Here is a 14,581-nt window from a genome sequence, read left to right as displayed (position 1 = left end):
TAAAATTCGTAATTAGTCATTGATAATGATATATAAGAGAGATAGAATGAGTAAAGAAACGAGAGAGATAGAAAAAAGAAGAGATAAAAGGGGAGAATTTTTTAATTTTAAAGGAAAAGATTTGATTTTAATTAGAATGAGAGAGTGGCATGTGACACATTTTGACCTTAAAATTAGTAATATATAATAAATATAATAGATATATTGATAAAATAAGAAAATAAATTTTTTGAATAAGATAATAAAACTCACATAATCATTTAATGATAATAGTTTTCTTATTTCACTAACTTTTTTATTTTAGAAAAAAATTTTCATCCCTCTGATAAGCTATCTACCCCAAGTGTCAATGCAATGGTGATTTTTGTAATTTTTTAAGGTTGCATTTATTTTTTAGAACTAGATAAGACAAAACATTGAGAATAAGATATAAAGAAACAAAAATACAAAATTTTGTGTTTTATATTTTGTTTAGTGATAAACTAAAACAAATTATAAAAATTCAATTTTTATTTTCATTTTTTTTCATTCAAAAAATTTGAGACGAAAAATATAATTATAAAAAATATAATTATAAAAATTTAATAAGAATAATAAAAAAAATAAAAAATAAGTTGTGTCCTTTGTTAGTGTCTTCGTGTCCTTCCTGTCAGGATGGACACAAAATACACTAATTCAGTGTCTCTGAACATATTGTCTCTGTTTATGTCTCTTCTGTCAAACACGATTTTATGTCTCTATATACCTGTGTCTCAGTGTCCTGTCTCTATAAACAAAAACAGCCTAAAGGATTTATGCTTAGGTATTTTAAGAGAAAGTCTAGGACCAACACTTTTATTAAAATATGGTCAGTACTTAATTAATAAAAGAAAAATGAGTAATCTCACACCATTAAAACACTAATAATAGCTAATTAATGAGTATAAATCACAAAATATACTGACCGTCTAGCACTCCTCATTTCTTAAGAGCAACTCCAATGGACAACAAGTTGAAGCCCTATTTCTACAAACACAGAAATTTACCGTTGGAGAGATGAAGGAATGCGTTCTCGCACACCTTTTGAGAAGGAAGAGTCTCTTGGAATGGGGACTCATTTTCACCAATAATAACTTGCCACTTGGCAAGTTATTATAAAAATAAATAATTATATAAAATTTTAAATAATTAAATAATTATAATAAATAATTAAATAATAATTAAATTATAATTAATGTATTAATAATTATAATAATTAATTAGATTAAATAATTAAATTTTTATTTAATTAATAATTTAAATAATTAAATCATAATTAATTTATTAATAATTATAATAATTAATTAGATTAAATAATTAAATTTTTATTTAATTAATATTTTATATTAATTATTTATTTTTTTATTAAATAATTTTATAAATTAGTGTAATTTCGAATTATATATTGTGTATTTATTGTTATATATGAATTTTTTAATAATTAATATCTTTTAATAGTGAATTATTTTTAAATTTATAAATTTAAATAATATTATTGAAAAAATAATTACATTAATTTTAAGTATTTTAATTAATTAATTAAGTGGGACTACAATAGAGATTAAAGTTAGTTCCTCCTATTGGAGAAGGGAAAGATGCTTTGAGTTCCTATTTACTGTTTATGACGCAAAAGCTGATGTGGAGTTACTTTTATGACATGTAGGGCATAAATAGGAACTGAGATGAGTTCCCTACTGGAGATGATCTAAAAGTACTATAATCAAATAAAGTGTCACCTAATAATATTAAGGTAAATCTTATCGTGCCTATCACATTGTGCCTAACTTATTAAAAAAAAGACAAATATATAATATTTAATAAATTTTAATATTTTATTTTTACTTTAAATATTTTATTTTATTTTTAAAAATAAGTTAAACAATTTAAACATTACAATAGAATTAAAACACCGCAGAATTCACCAAATATTAACTGCAATCAACCAAGGCCTTATAAAATTTTGAATTGTAGTTGTCTCAATAATATGAACAGGGCTAGGCAGGGGGCATGTGACATTCCCTACATAATAATATATATAATTCCAAGCCTATGCACATGTTCCACAAACATAAAATGCCAACTCTATGCACATGTATACAAAGAGGTTAAAAAAACTATGGAGGACAAAACTATGAGTTGTCTTTGTTTTATCTTTGTTATCCACTCCAAGCTAAAAGATTATAAATCAAATCTAATTTGAGTCCAAGCAAATTATAGCTCTATCAAAGCGGTTGTTGACCCGACGTGACTGTCTCTGATCTATGATATTGTTCAACTAGATATAAATGGTGACAGTTTTAAAATTTTTGTTAAAAGAAGTACCTATGAAATACATTAACACCAAAAACTAGATTTATGGTAAAGTTAGTATTCCGAAAAAAAAAAAAAGGTGATAAAGAAGGACGAAATCAATGACGTACAACTTATCTCGTCTTGCAAAGTGGACACTCGTGATGGAGGGAAAAAATTCCTAGACATTCAAGAAATAAAATTTATAAACAACAGTGAATTTTTAAACTCAACCAAATGCATATTTGACGACAAAAATTTTGAAGAGATGATAAAAGAAACTCAATTGGACTTAAGGGGTGACTGAAACCATGAAGTGGATTAGATGGAATCAAACTATAATAATGATATAGGCACATGAGATAGAGATATAGTCAAGTTCAACCCCGGAGAGATAAGTTGATAAAATGTATTACAACGACTATGAGATTCAGTTTTGTTGTGTGAGTACAGAAAGGGATTTGAAAAAAAAAGAAAAAAAAAATAAACTACTAAAAATGTATTTGAATAATTTTGTCGTTGACAAAAATACATTCAATTTTTGTTATCGACAAAAATACCCTCAAATAATTTAAAAACGCGACAAAAATATTCAATATTAAATATGTATTTCTCAAAAAATACTTTAGAACTTGAATTTTGATGCGACTTTTTGCAAGCATGATTAGAAAATTAAGATATTTTTATTCTTAAAATTTGGTTATTTTTCACTAACTATATATTTTTTTGTGATATTTTAAAAGTATTATTGGTTGTTGACAAAAAAATCACAAAAGGTATATACTTAGTAAAAAATCAACAAATTTTAAGGATAAAAATATATCATTTTTTTAATCATGTTTTTAAAAAATCGCATTAAAATTTAATTTCTAATACAACGGACATTTAGCTCTGATGAAAAATACAATGTGACGTCATTTACAAACGTAAGAATTGAAAAACTACATGACATCCCAATATTAAAATGTGTTGAATGATATTTGGAAAGGTCACAAATGAATTGAGTACAAAGGATAAGCTAATAAACAGAAATATGGTTGATCAAAGAGATAGAGCTTGTGTATTGTACAATGAGGCGCCGGAAAATTGTAAATTTGTATGTAAATTATGGGGGTTAGTCTTATATTATGATAATGTGTGTTGAGTTGGACCACAGGATGTTAGAATTTGGTTTGAAACATGGGGGGAACAAGACGTTTGTAATATGCCAAGGAAGAAATTGATAATATATTTTTTGCCATAATATGGTGAATTCGTATCTTATATATCTTATATAGGGGTTAGGGGTGGTAGTTATGTATCTTATATAGGGTTGATTTAATTATGTATATGGTGGGGGGAGGGGGGATGTACTTGGTAAGAATAGGAGAAGTGTTGTGCTACAAAGGTGAAATAATTGGAGAAGGTTCAAATGGTGTAGCATTATTAATATTGAGTGATATCCAAATTGCCATTCAATAGATGCTTGAGGAGGCGAGCATTAAGGATGAATTATAATGGGAATAGCTAGCGGATAACAAAAATATAGTGTTGGGAATAAATAATATGACTATAATTTAATTAATTATATGTCAAATAATTTGTCGTTGTTATTATATTAAAAATATTAATATAATAAGGTTTTTAATTAAATTTAAAAATTTATCATTGTACACTATAAAAAAAGTGTATTTTTTGACACTAAAAATCGACGGTTATCTCTCCCATCGATATTTTTCGACGGCTTGCTGTCGACATTATTAAAAATGATAATTAAAAATAAAATATTAAAATCGACAGCAAGGTCGTCGATTTTTTTGGTAATCCATTAATCGTCCTTTTATTATCGACATATTGTCGACGGACCGTGAGTGAAAAATACTTTTATTTTAAAATCGACGAAAAGCGTCTATTTTACTATTTAAAATATTGACACATTTTGTCGTCAATAAATTTAAACGGTCTTGATCACTTTTTAAAATTAAATGGAGGGTATCGATTTAATATATAAAATCGACAACTAAGACATTTTTTTCAAATTAAAATCAACGAGTATCCTATCGATTTTTATCAATAAAATAACTTTTCCCCCACTCACTCCCCGCGTTTCCTTCATTTTCCTAAATTCACCATTTCAATTTTCACCAACCCTTATTTTACCCCTGAATTCACCTTGCATACTTCAACCCTCCTTCTCCATCGCCGCCGCGCCGCCGTCGCTCCGCTGCTTCCGTGCGGTTGTCGCTCCACTGCTTCCATCGCATTGCTGCTGCTGTTGCAGCGCTGCTGCCGTCGCTTCGTCTCTCTGCACCGTTGTTGTTGCTGCTCAATCAAAATTAGTTTTTCACTTACTCTCTCTCTTTTCTTCATTGATTTTTCATCAATTTTTGGATAAAAAAATTGCTCAGCATTACTACAGAATAGGTCTTCAAAGATTAATTTGGTACTAATCATTAATCTAATTTGGATCCTGAAGCAACTTAAAAAGCACAGAAGAACCTAGTATCTAATTTCTTCAATCCCTAATTTCTCATATTCACTTCAATTATTCTGTAGCATAAACTCAGGTTTTTTTATTCACTACTTTTTTCAATGATTTTGTTTGTATTGAGCGACTTTAATTTATTTTCTTTTGTTTTAGATTGAATCTTAAATCTATAATTTGTTACTGAACTCTTTTCAAATCCAACTTCAGTCTCATTTGAAAATCCCCTATTTCAGGTGTAAACTATGACCTAATCGTAATCTCCTATTTTCTAAATCCAGAAATCCTGGTCATATTTTTTCTGGTCCTAATCGTGACTCTCTGAAGTCATGAACTCTACTAAGAGGAAAGAATTATTCAGAAAGTTTTAATTTATGCCTAGAATTAATCATGTTTGTGGTGGCTAAGTCATCTGAAATCTAAACCAAATATAGGTGTTGTTGCTTTTTGCATTTTGTGTAGGACTCAAATCTCTCTATTTCATTGCCTATATTCTGAACAGGTTGACTAGTTGTTTGCACTTATTAGATTTATTGCAAGATTTTACAATGACTAATTTGTTGCCATAAACTAACAATAGTTAAATCCTGGTCATGTTTTTTTTTTTGTTCTATTTTATTTTAAGAGCTAATATGTGTCTAAGTTCTGTGCTAGCAGAAAACAAGTTTGCAATGGGAAGTGGAGCCAAAACTTCAGGTGATCTTCCTCAGTTTGAGTCCTGTAAGTCAATTTCAATTATTGATCTAGATAGGAACAACTTATCTGAAACTATACCAAACAGCTTTTCCAAATGTCAAGCTCTTGAAAAACTGAACTTGTCGAACAACAATATGATAGGTCATATACCAGAAGAACTAGCCAGTATCCCTATTCTTAGTGTTATAGACCTATAAAATAATAAGATCAATGGCCCCATACCTAAAAAGTTTGGTAGTTCTTCAAGTTTCAATGTGTCCTTCAACAATATCGTGGGTTCAATTCCAACAGGGAAGTCATTCAAATTGATGGGTAGCAGTGCATTTGTTGGGAATTCTGAAACTTTGTGGAGCACCGCTTCAACCATGTCCTGGTTCAGCTGGAATATTGGGGAGCAAAGGAACATGGAGGCTTACCCGTATTCTGCTACTCTGTTTAGGGTCGTTAGTAATCCTTCTAGGAGTCACTTTTGGAACACTTTATTTAAGAAAAGGGATCAAAAGTCGATGGAAGATGGTCTCATTTGCTGAACACTTTATGTCATTTTGAAGTAAGCTTCTACCTTTATGTCATTTTGGGTTTTTCTTGTTTTTAATTTCAGTGAATGATCAACTAAGTTAGATGATTTAACTATTTTTGTCTCTGCTCAATGAAGTGTATTGATGGATCTGTGTTCCGTTTATGCTTAATATTTTTAACAGTGGGGTTCTCAAAGAACTTTGGATGCTGTTAAGAGAATCCAGTTTGCAACATGTTGTGGCGAATGGGACTTATGGCACTGTCTATAAGGGCACCTATGATAGCCAAGATGTTGCAGGTTTTAATTTGCACTCTTAGTTGTCTTTTGTTGTCCAAAGAATTCAAAATCTGTTATTTGTCATGTCATTGGGAATGTAAGTCGATCTTTAGCATTTATCTCTTAATATTTGGAATCTAGTTATTGAAATTTTTCTACAGGTTCTATTTTGCATTTGCAAGGACAGCTTTTAAGGGTGAAAGTCGACAAAGTTTACATATCTTTTGGTATACTTCTTGCTTCTACTTGTTTATATAAATTATACTTATAGGACATCGTTTTGATTTTCCTTATTTTCAACAACATTCCTTATTTACTGACTGACTTTATTTTCTCTAGAGGAAATGGTTGCATATATTGCTAATACATCAATTTTCATCTTGAGGTAAGATCATAAATGGATTCTGAAATCATAACAATCAATTGATATAACTTGTGAATCAAGCTTTTCATACCCTTTTTTATTATTATTTTTTATGTTATCTTCTTTTTGTAGTGGAGTTGTTATAGCTGAAGGAGTACTTGGTGATGACAATGTCTTCCATCATGGTAGTATTTACCTTTTAAATTATCTTCTTTGCTCAATAGGCCATTGATTATACTCTCACTTTTCCATTTAGTTGCTCTTGATAAAAATGTATGTTTGTTGAGTTTAAAAGACTCGCTGCAAATTCTTGGTTCTGTTGAAGGAACATCATGGACCTACCTCTTGCTTCTCTATGTTTATGTTCAAGTGTCAAGATGCATCGTAGTTGGTGCATTATTTCCCTTGCTAAGGTATTTTGGATATGGCTTGGATTGGAAAGAAGCTAGTATTCTAATCTGGTCATCAGGATTGCAAGGGGCAGTTGCCTTGTCACTTTCATTATCAGTCAAGGCAAGTATTCAATGACTAATGAAAGCTGCACTTTTTAGCCAAACACTTCATCTCCTTTATTGCTAATTTTCTGAATTTCTTTATGCACATACTATCTTATTATTAGTTTAATCTTTTAATTATTAAATTTTGGGTTTGTTCAGCGTTCGAGTGGCCAATCACTTGAATTGACTCCAAAGACAGGAACACTGGTATGTTCTGGGTTTAGGATTTAATTATGACTGTACAAAGACATTAGATTAATCACTCAAATACCTTTTGCTTGTGCAGTTTGTTTTCTTCACTGGTGGTATTGTGTTTTTAACACTTATAGTGAATGGTTCGACAACACAGTTCGCTTTACACTACCTTGACATGGACAAATTAATAGCTGAAAAGGTCAGCATTCCAGATCTTCTAAGTTTAGCTTATCTTCTTGCTCTAAGGGATAAAACATTCTATTATCTCATACATTAAATGGTGCCTTAATGCTTCAATTTCTATCTTACTTGTGAAACAATATCTCCACTCTGATATAAGGATATACCTTCAGAAGTCTTGTCTTTCAAGTTATATTTGGCCTTTTCCCTAATAATTTGATCGTATAATTAACAGAAACATATCCTTGATTTCACAAAGTATGAAATGTTGAACAAAGCACTAGAAGCTTTTGGTGAACTTGGAGATGATGAGGAACTTAGAGAATTTTAACTGATGCAAAGTAGTCAATGCTTCTGACTTAATCTTTGTTTCAATATGAGATTTTGTTTTATTTGTAGAAGATACAAATCTAATGTCAGTAGCATTAATTACCATTTTCCTATATAGCTTATGGCAGTTAAGATTGATTTATACATATGATTACGTTCTTATGTTACAAATGTCTTACACCGACCATTTTACGGACGAGAATCTTGGATGCTATCAAGGCAACAGTGGGAGCTGAAACTAAAGTTATTTACGAGAAGGTCCCATCGAAAGACACCATAAACAGTAGTGAGTTCTCATTTGCAATTGTAGCTGTTGGTCAACCTCCTTATGCAGAGTCCTTGGGTGACAATTCTGAGTTTAAAATCCGCTTTAATGGACCTGACAATATAAGTCTAAGTTTAGTTATTTATCTTGTCTTAAGTTTTTATGTTAGAGGATTATTTATTATTTTGATAAGTTTGTAAACTCATTATCTAATATTTAATATAATTTTATTTTTATATTTAAAAGTTTATTTGTCTTGTTATCTAATATTCTATATAAATTTTATTTCTATATTTAAAAGTTTATTTCCATTAATTGTTTATTATTTTTCAAATAGAAAAAATAATTAAAAAAATATAGCTATTAAAATCAACGGTAGCGTTGTCGCTTTTTATGTCGGTATCTAAATAATTAAATCGACGGCAGTTATGTCGATTTTATTGAATCAAATATCAACAGAAATGGTGTCGATTTTATATAATAATATTGACGGCAACGTTGTCGATTTTAGTAAGAAGGTAAAATTTTCAAACTTATATTATAGACGGAAATGATGTCGATTTTATTAAATTATTATCGACGGCTAGGCAAGCCGTCGATTTTATTCGAATTCTGAAAAATCAACAAGCTTAATAGCGACCACCTCCGCCGTCGATTTTTAATATTATCGACAGCTTAGCCGTCGATTTTGCCATTGATTTTAACAATGTTTCTTGTAGTGGTGATAATGATCATAATATTAAGAGATAAATTTTTTATAATTTAATCTAAATTATTCTTGGTCATAGGATTATTAAAAAAGGACATTAATAATCCAAAAAGATCAATATATATATATATATATATATATATATATATATATATATAATGATCTTCATTGGATGATGATTAATAGATCTCATTTATTAAATTATATATATAAATGGTGCATTGACGAGAGGGCTTTTGCCAGTAAAGAATTTTATAAAAATAATCACGTTGTAAGTATAGTTTCTAAACCAACAAAGAATCCTTTCGTACAAAAGTTTTGGTTGTCACAAGTAACAAAATCCAATAAAATTTATAACCGAAGTATCTAAACCTTGGATCGTCTCTCAAAGAATTGCAGGGAGGTGTATTTATTATTGGTTATGAGTTTTATGTAATTAAAATAAAAAGCCTTGAATGGAAGAATGATTAATTGGAAGTTCTATCCTTATTGAAATTCTCTCAAGTGTAGTATAAAGAGGTTGTTGTTTTCACTTAGTTAACCCTTACTAAATAAAGGAAAGTCAAGTGATTGAGCTAACTCTTATTCGCAAATCCTAGTCCTCTCCCTTGGGAAGGTCTAGCGTTAGTAAATACAGAATTAGCCAACAACTTCTAATTTAACTATCCACTTGAGCATTCCAACTCAAGTGTCTCCTCTTAATCAATTCATCAATTAAAGCTAAGAATGTAAAAAGCTAAATTAAAATCACAAATCTGAAATACCTCAAATTGCATTAAATATAAAATCAAATCTAACATTGGAAGGTTCATAAACCAAATTGGATAAAAAGAGAATCAACAAGAAAAATAGAATAAACTAGTAAGCTAGAACAAATAAAAGTAGAAGAGAAGTTAAATTAAAGGAACATTGAACCTGGAATTGAGAAGAAGTAATCCTAAAACTAAGAGAAATCCTAAATCCTAAAACCTAAGAGAAAGGAGAGAGCCTCTCTATCTCTAAAACTACATCTAAAACCTAAAATTGTGAATAATAGAATGTTATGTCATTGAATGGATTGATTCCTCCACTTTATAGCCTCTAATATGTGTTTTCTGGACCGAGAACTGGGCCAAAAACAGCCCAAAAATCGCTGGATGTGAATTCTGGTCCGTACAGGTCGCTGATTTTCTGCAGAACCACGCATGCGCGTGAATTCACGCGTGGGCGTCACTTATCATTAGGAAAACTATGGCATATTATATATCATTTTGAAGCCCCAGATGTTAGCTTTCTAACGCAACTAGAACCGCCTCATTTGGATCTCTGTAGCTCAAGTTATGACCGTTTGAGTGCCATGAGGTCAGGCTGGACAGCTTAGCAATTCCTTCAACTTCTTGTATTCCTTCCACTTTTGCATGCTTTCTTTCCATCCTCTAAGCTATTCCTGCCCTGTAATCCCTGAAATCACTTAACGCACATATCACGGCATTGAATGGTAATAAGAGAGGATTAATGTTAGCAAAATTAAAACCAAAGAAACATGTTTTCAATCATAGCATAAAATTAGGAAGAAAATTGTAAGACCATGCATTTTGTATGAATAAGTGTATGAAAGATTGATAAAATCCACTCAATTGAGCACAAGATAAACCATAAAATAGTGGTTTATCATGCATATAGAGATATGACCATTGAACTGACTCAATTTGAGAATTTCTAATGGTTATAATTATCGCATATTTGTCAATAGAATATTCTCAAGATGAACATGGTAATAGAGTTTTCTTTGACCTGCGACTGTCATAGTAATTAATAATGTATTTATTATACTTTGATTCCGGACAGCTAATACCCTAGGGTGCTAGTTGAATGGATATTGGGTATGATTTAAATACTTGTAGAATTAATGATTAATTAATAAGGAATCTGTCAACTCTCGATAAAGAGTTTGAACTCTATGATTATAATGACTGAGCTAAATAAAACCTTGGCCAAGAAGATTAAATGAATAAAGAAATGAGTTTCTTAAGTCATTCACAGTTCATTATAATAATCGTAACAAGTTAGAGTTTGACAATTAAACCATACTCTAAGAGTTAATCAAGAGCTGGAAAGATGGAAGGAATTATATTTTATTCTTCTCGGGTTCTTAGTAAAAATATATTACTTCATATTATCGGATCGTTAAGGAATGTTGCTAGACGCCAATCTTAATTAGTAAATTTAGTAAGACTAATTTACTACCCGCTTAGTATTGAACCTATGGGGTCACACACTAACGAGTGTTCTAATCTTTGCTGTAGAATTATTTAATTATTATTTTAATTTGATCAAATAAAGAGTAAAGTATTGTTTTTGTCCCCAACGTTTGGGGTAAGTCCTATAATTGTTCCTAACATTTCATTCGTCCTATTTATGTCCCCAACGTTCCAAAACTAATTCAATGTTACCCTCCTATTAACTCGACTGACGGAACACTAACGGAGATGCCTACGTGGCTAACTTTGTCCATTGTGGCAAACCTTTTTCCTGGTGACCGTTACTGAGATATTAAAAAAAAAAAAGAAATATTAATTTAAAAGGGTGAACCCTAATTTGAGATTGCCCCTCTTGTAGCTTCTTCTTCTCACCATCGCCGTCTCTGTTGCAGTCGTGGCGGACTCCATGGCTTCGCAGGGCTCCCAGGCGGCACGTAGTAGCAGCGCTTCGGGTCGAAACTGCAGCCAAGGCCGTTGATGGAGAACAACATGTTACTGTGGGGAGAGGCCAGTGCTTACGACTTCATCAATGGCAGAGAATCCGGGACGGAGATTCTGGGGCTGTGTTAAGTATGGGGTAAATAGAAAATGTAAATGCTGGGTATGCATGTTGTTTGATTATCTGATTGGAATTTTCTTTTTTGGTTTTGGCATAGATTGGAGAAGAGTGTGGGTACTTTGTGTGGGCAGAGTCAGAACAAGAGACAGAAGTTGCATGATTGAAAAGAAAAATCACAGGCTTGAAGGGTAAAGTGACAACAACAGAGAGGATGTTGACAATGGCAGTAGCAGTTGCTCTGGTTGGATGGACATGTGCTATACTATTACTATGTGAAAAAAATGTCATTGATAAGAAATGGGAGGTTTTTTCTGCAATAAGGCTGCAGAACACATTCGCTAGTGTAATGTCTTGAGAATTTGTTGTCTGTATTTTTGGGTGTGGCTATAGGGATTGGGTTGGATGTAAGCTGTTGATTGAATGATTTGGAATGAAACTTCATTGTTACCCAATGTTATGTGTTCAATTTACATTCTCATGGTACATTGTTGAAGTAACTATCTGCAGATATGATTAAATGAAACAGTGACACAGGAATAACATAAAGTATTAACCTTAACATTAGGCCTATATAGGCCATAGTTCAGAACTTAACCAACATAGATGTCATGTAGATGTCCAAGAACTGGAAATATAAATCAACATAGATGCTAAATGGTGTCTTTGAAGTAGTAGCACCACCAAATACAAAAAGTGAAACCAACAACCATAGTTTTTAACCGGTTACAAAATGCAAAATACAAAAGGCATCACTAGTCACAGAAATTTACAAGTGACAGTAAATCACTCCATGTTCTTCCATGCTCTTGGTGGAGTCCTGGCCATGAACCTGAGCTGGGACTGGGTCACCCTCTTCACTGGGCTTGGAAGAACCATTGGAGTTGTTGGGGCTGGTGCAGAAGCAGTTTGTGAATGATCAACTTTAGCCCTTTTCGAAGCAGCTTGTGATTGCTAGAAGCTGACAGCTGACTTTCTCTTTGGGTATGATGGTGGTTTGTTGTTGGTTCCCTTTTGCTTCCTATTTCCAGCCTCAGTAGCCTTACTAGAAGCTGTCTTGGTAGAGAGTCTGGCACTTTTTCTGACCCCTCTCCGTGACCTCCGCTTTGTAGTAGAATTAGCAGCATTGTTAACCTGCGCACAAAACAGAGCAGCAAATAATTGAATGACCAAAATGAATGAAGACACAAGTAAGCACAACAACCAATAATTAATGACATAGTCTTACAGCAGGGTTTGGAGTGATTTTGCGCTTCGTTGGACAACTCTTTTTGTTATGACCAGAGCAGAAACAATAAGAACATTTTTGTTGTTGTCCTTCACGAGACAGTCCAGTCCTATTTGGTTGCTCATCAGCAGCTCGTGCCCTCTTCTTCTTTGGCCTCCCAATAGGTTTTCTATAAATGGGAGGCAACACATCCTCGAATTGAGTTTTGTCCCAAAAGTTGGGTCCATTAACAGGAAAGACAATATGTTGGTAGCAGGAGATGTATGCAGCCTTCTTATAGTAGTCAGCAACATAGTTATCCACGTTGAAACACATTTTTCTTATACAAGTCATCGCATGTGCACAAAGAATTCCAGACAGTTGGAACTTCCTAGATGAGCACTCTTGATTCCTAAGATCCACCACAAATTTTTCCTCCCCCCTGGATGCTAACCACCTCATATCTATCACGTCCAGCATACACACTCACTCAATTCCCACTTACTTCTGCCTGTTTTTCTACCTTAATTCTAATCTGTGGTAACACATCTCTATTGTAAGGTACTATCCTATCCCTATTTTCAGCACAATGTTTCATTATGTAAACCCGGATATCCTCTAGCATAGTGACTATTGGCTTCTCCCTAGCCTCAACCAGAACAGAATTAAACACTTCATACATATTATTTACTAAAGTGTCACACTTAGGCCTACACACAAACCTGTGATGACACCAGTACTTTGTCGGTATCTCCATTAGACAGTTGTATGCTCCTTGATCCACCTTCTGTATCTCACTCATCCTCCTTTCCCATTCTTGAAGATAAGTAGTCTTGGCAGCATTCCACATCATTATCTTCAATTGGATCCCTGGATATCTCTTCTTGAAATTTGCATACAGATGTCTGACACAAAATCTATGGTCAACCCCAGGCAGAAGCTCCTCAAAAGTAGACACTAAACCCTATAAGTATACATTATTCAGTGCTAACTGCAGCACTTGTACAGTAAGGTGCAGAGAAAAACACATGTACCTTCTGTTGGTCAGACATGAAGGTGCAGGTCTTGATTTTGTCAACTCCCAGGTCATCACATAGATGCTGGAGAAACCATGTCCATGAGTCCTTGGTTTCAGCTTTGACAACTGCGTATGCTATCGGCAGGATTCAATTGTTTGGGTTCCAACCCATTGCAGTCAAGAGCCAACCTCCATAGGGTGTTTTCAGAAAATAGTTGTCCAACCCAATCATCGGCCTACAAGCCATGAAGCTCCTTCTACATGCATCTAACATGACATAGATCATCTCAAACCTGGGTCTTAAATCTACCCCTGGAATTGGTCTTTCAGAAGCAAACTTAGGTGGCCTCTGGACTTTCAAATGCACTGATGACCCAAGGTTAGTCTTCAACAAATCATGGCAGTAGTCATACAACCTTCTATACTGCTCTATGTATGTCTCCTGCAACTCATTCAGAGCAAACTGTCTGACCCTGGAGGCCTTAGATTTAGTCAACTCCACATTCCACTTGGTGTATGCTTTCCTCATTAGTGTGGTTAACTTAATCTTCGGGTTCTCAGCAATTTTGTTCAAAAAAAGAAACTTTACTCAGCCACTTTGCATGCATGATTCCAATCTTTAACTCCCTAGAGCACTTGTGCTTGTTGTTGCATAACTTCAACTGCCAACTTCGCTCATGCTTCATCTTTCCACAATATGCGTACCACTCACAACCATCCACACACTCCACTTTAACCCTCTTCAAATCCACCTTAG

General features: G+C 32.7%; 2 protein-coding genes across 12 annotated transcripts; one reads left to right on the top strand and one right to left on the bottom strand.

The window, feature by feature from the left end:
* Positions 1-4,355: 4,355 nt before the first annotated feature.
* On the top strand, positions 4,356-8,339 carry LOC112772431 (sodium/hydrogen exchanger 7). 11 transcript variants are annotated; one of them, XM_072225530.1, is made up of 11 exons: positions 4,390-4,625; positions 5,429-5,491; positions 5,759-6,017; positions 6,169-6,284; positions 6,425-6,490; positions 6,603-6,648; positions 6,760-6,812; positions 6,884-7,140; positions 7,284-7,331; positions 7,411-7,518; positions 7,735-8,339. In XM_072225530.1, the coding sequence occupies exons 4-11, from the start codon at positions 6,191-6,193 to the stop codon at positions 7,828-7,830; spliced, it is 768 nt and encodes a 255-aa protein (XP_072081631.1). In that variant the 5' UTR covers positions 4,390-4,625; positions 5,429-5,491; positions 5,759-6,017; positions 6,169-6,190; the 3' UTR covers positions 7,831-8,339. The 11 variants fall into 11 exon arrangements, with proteins under 11 accessions (XP_025673159.1, XP_025673158.1, XP_072081631.1 ...); XM_025817374.3 differs by having other exon boundaries at positions 4,356-5,467; positions 6,953-7,140; XM_025817373.3 differs by having other exon boundaries at positions 4,356-5,491; positions 6,953-7,140.
* A 4,957-nt stretch (positions 8,340-13,296) lies between these two features.
* Positions 13,297-14,353, bottom strand: LOC140181333 (uncharacterized). The gene is made up of 3 exons (XM_072224872.1): positions 14,065-14,353; positions 13,841-13,959; positions 13,297-13,770 (listed from the first exon to the last, which is right to left on the bottom strand). The coding sequence occupies exons 1-3, from the start codon at positions 14,351-14,353 to the stop codon at positions 13,297-13,299; spliced, it is 882 nt and encodes a 293-aa protein (XP_072080973.1).
* Between the last annotated feature and the right edge of the window lie 228 nt (positions 14,354-14,581).

The sequence above is a fragment of the Arachis hypogaea genome, chromosome 18 (assembly GCF_003086295.3).
Source record: "Arachis hypogaea cultivar Tifrunner chromosome 18, arahy.Tifrunner.gnm2.J5K5, whole genome shotgun sequence".
Taxonomy (NCBI): domain Eukaryota; kingdom Viridiplantae; phylum Streptophyta; class Magnoliopsida; order Fabales; family Fabaceae; genus Arachis; species Arachis hypogaea.
Note: the sequence above shows the minus strand (reverse complement) of the source record. Positions and strands in the feature narration are given on the sequence as shown.

Coding starts and splice junctions, on each gene's coding strand:
- LOC112772431 (XM_072225526.1), top strand. CDS start 6,219: ATGTTGTGGCGAATGGGACTTATGGCACTGTCTATAAGGGCACCTATG. Junction 7,141..7,283: donor CACTTTCATTATCAGTCAAG/GCAAGTATTCAA, acceptor GGGTTTGTTCAG/CGTTCGAGTGGCCAATCACT. Junction 7,519..7,734: donor ACAAATTAATAGCTGAAAAG/GTCAGCATTCCA, acceptor TATAATTAACAG/AAACATATCCTTGATTTCAC.
- LOC140181333 (XM_072224872.1), bottom strand. CDS start 14,353: ATGAGGAAAGCATACACCAAGTGGAATGTGGAGTTGACTAAATCTAAG. Junction 13,960..14,064: donor TAGAAGGAGCTTCATGGCTT/GTAGGCCGATGA, acceptor TCCTGCCGATAG/CATACGCAGTTGTCAAAGCT. Junction 13,771..13,840: donor TCATGTCTGACCAACAGAAG/GTACATGTGTTT, acceptor GTATACTTATAG/GGTTTAGTGTCTACTTTTGA.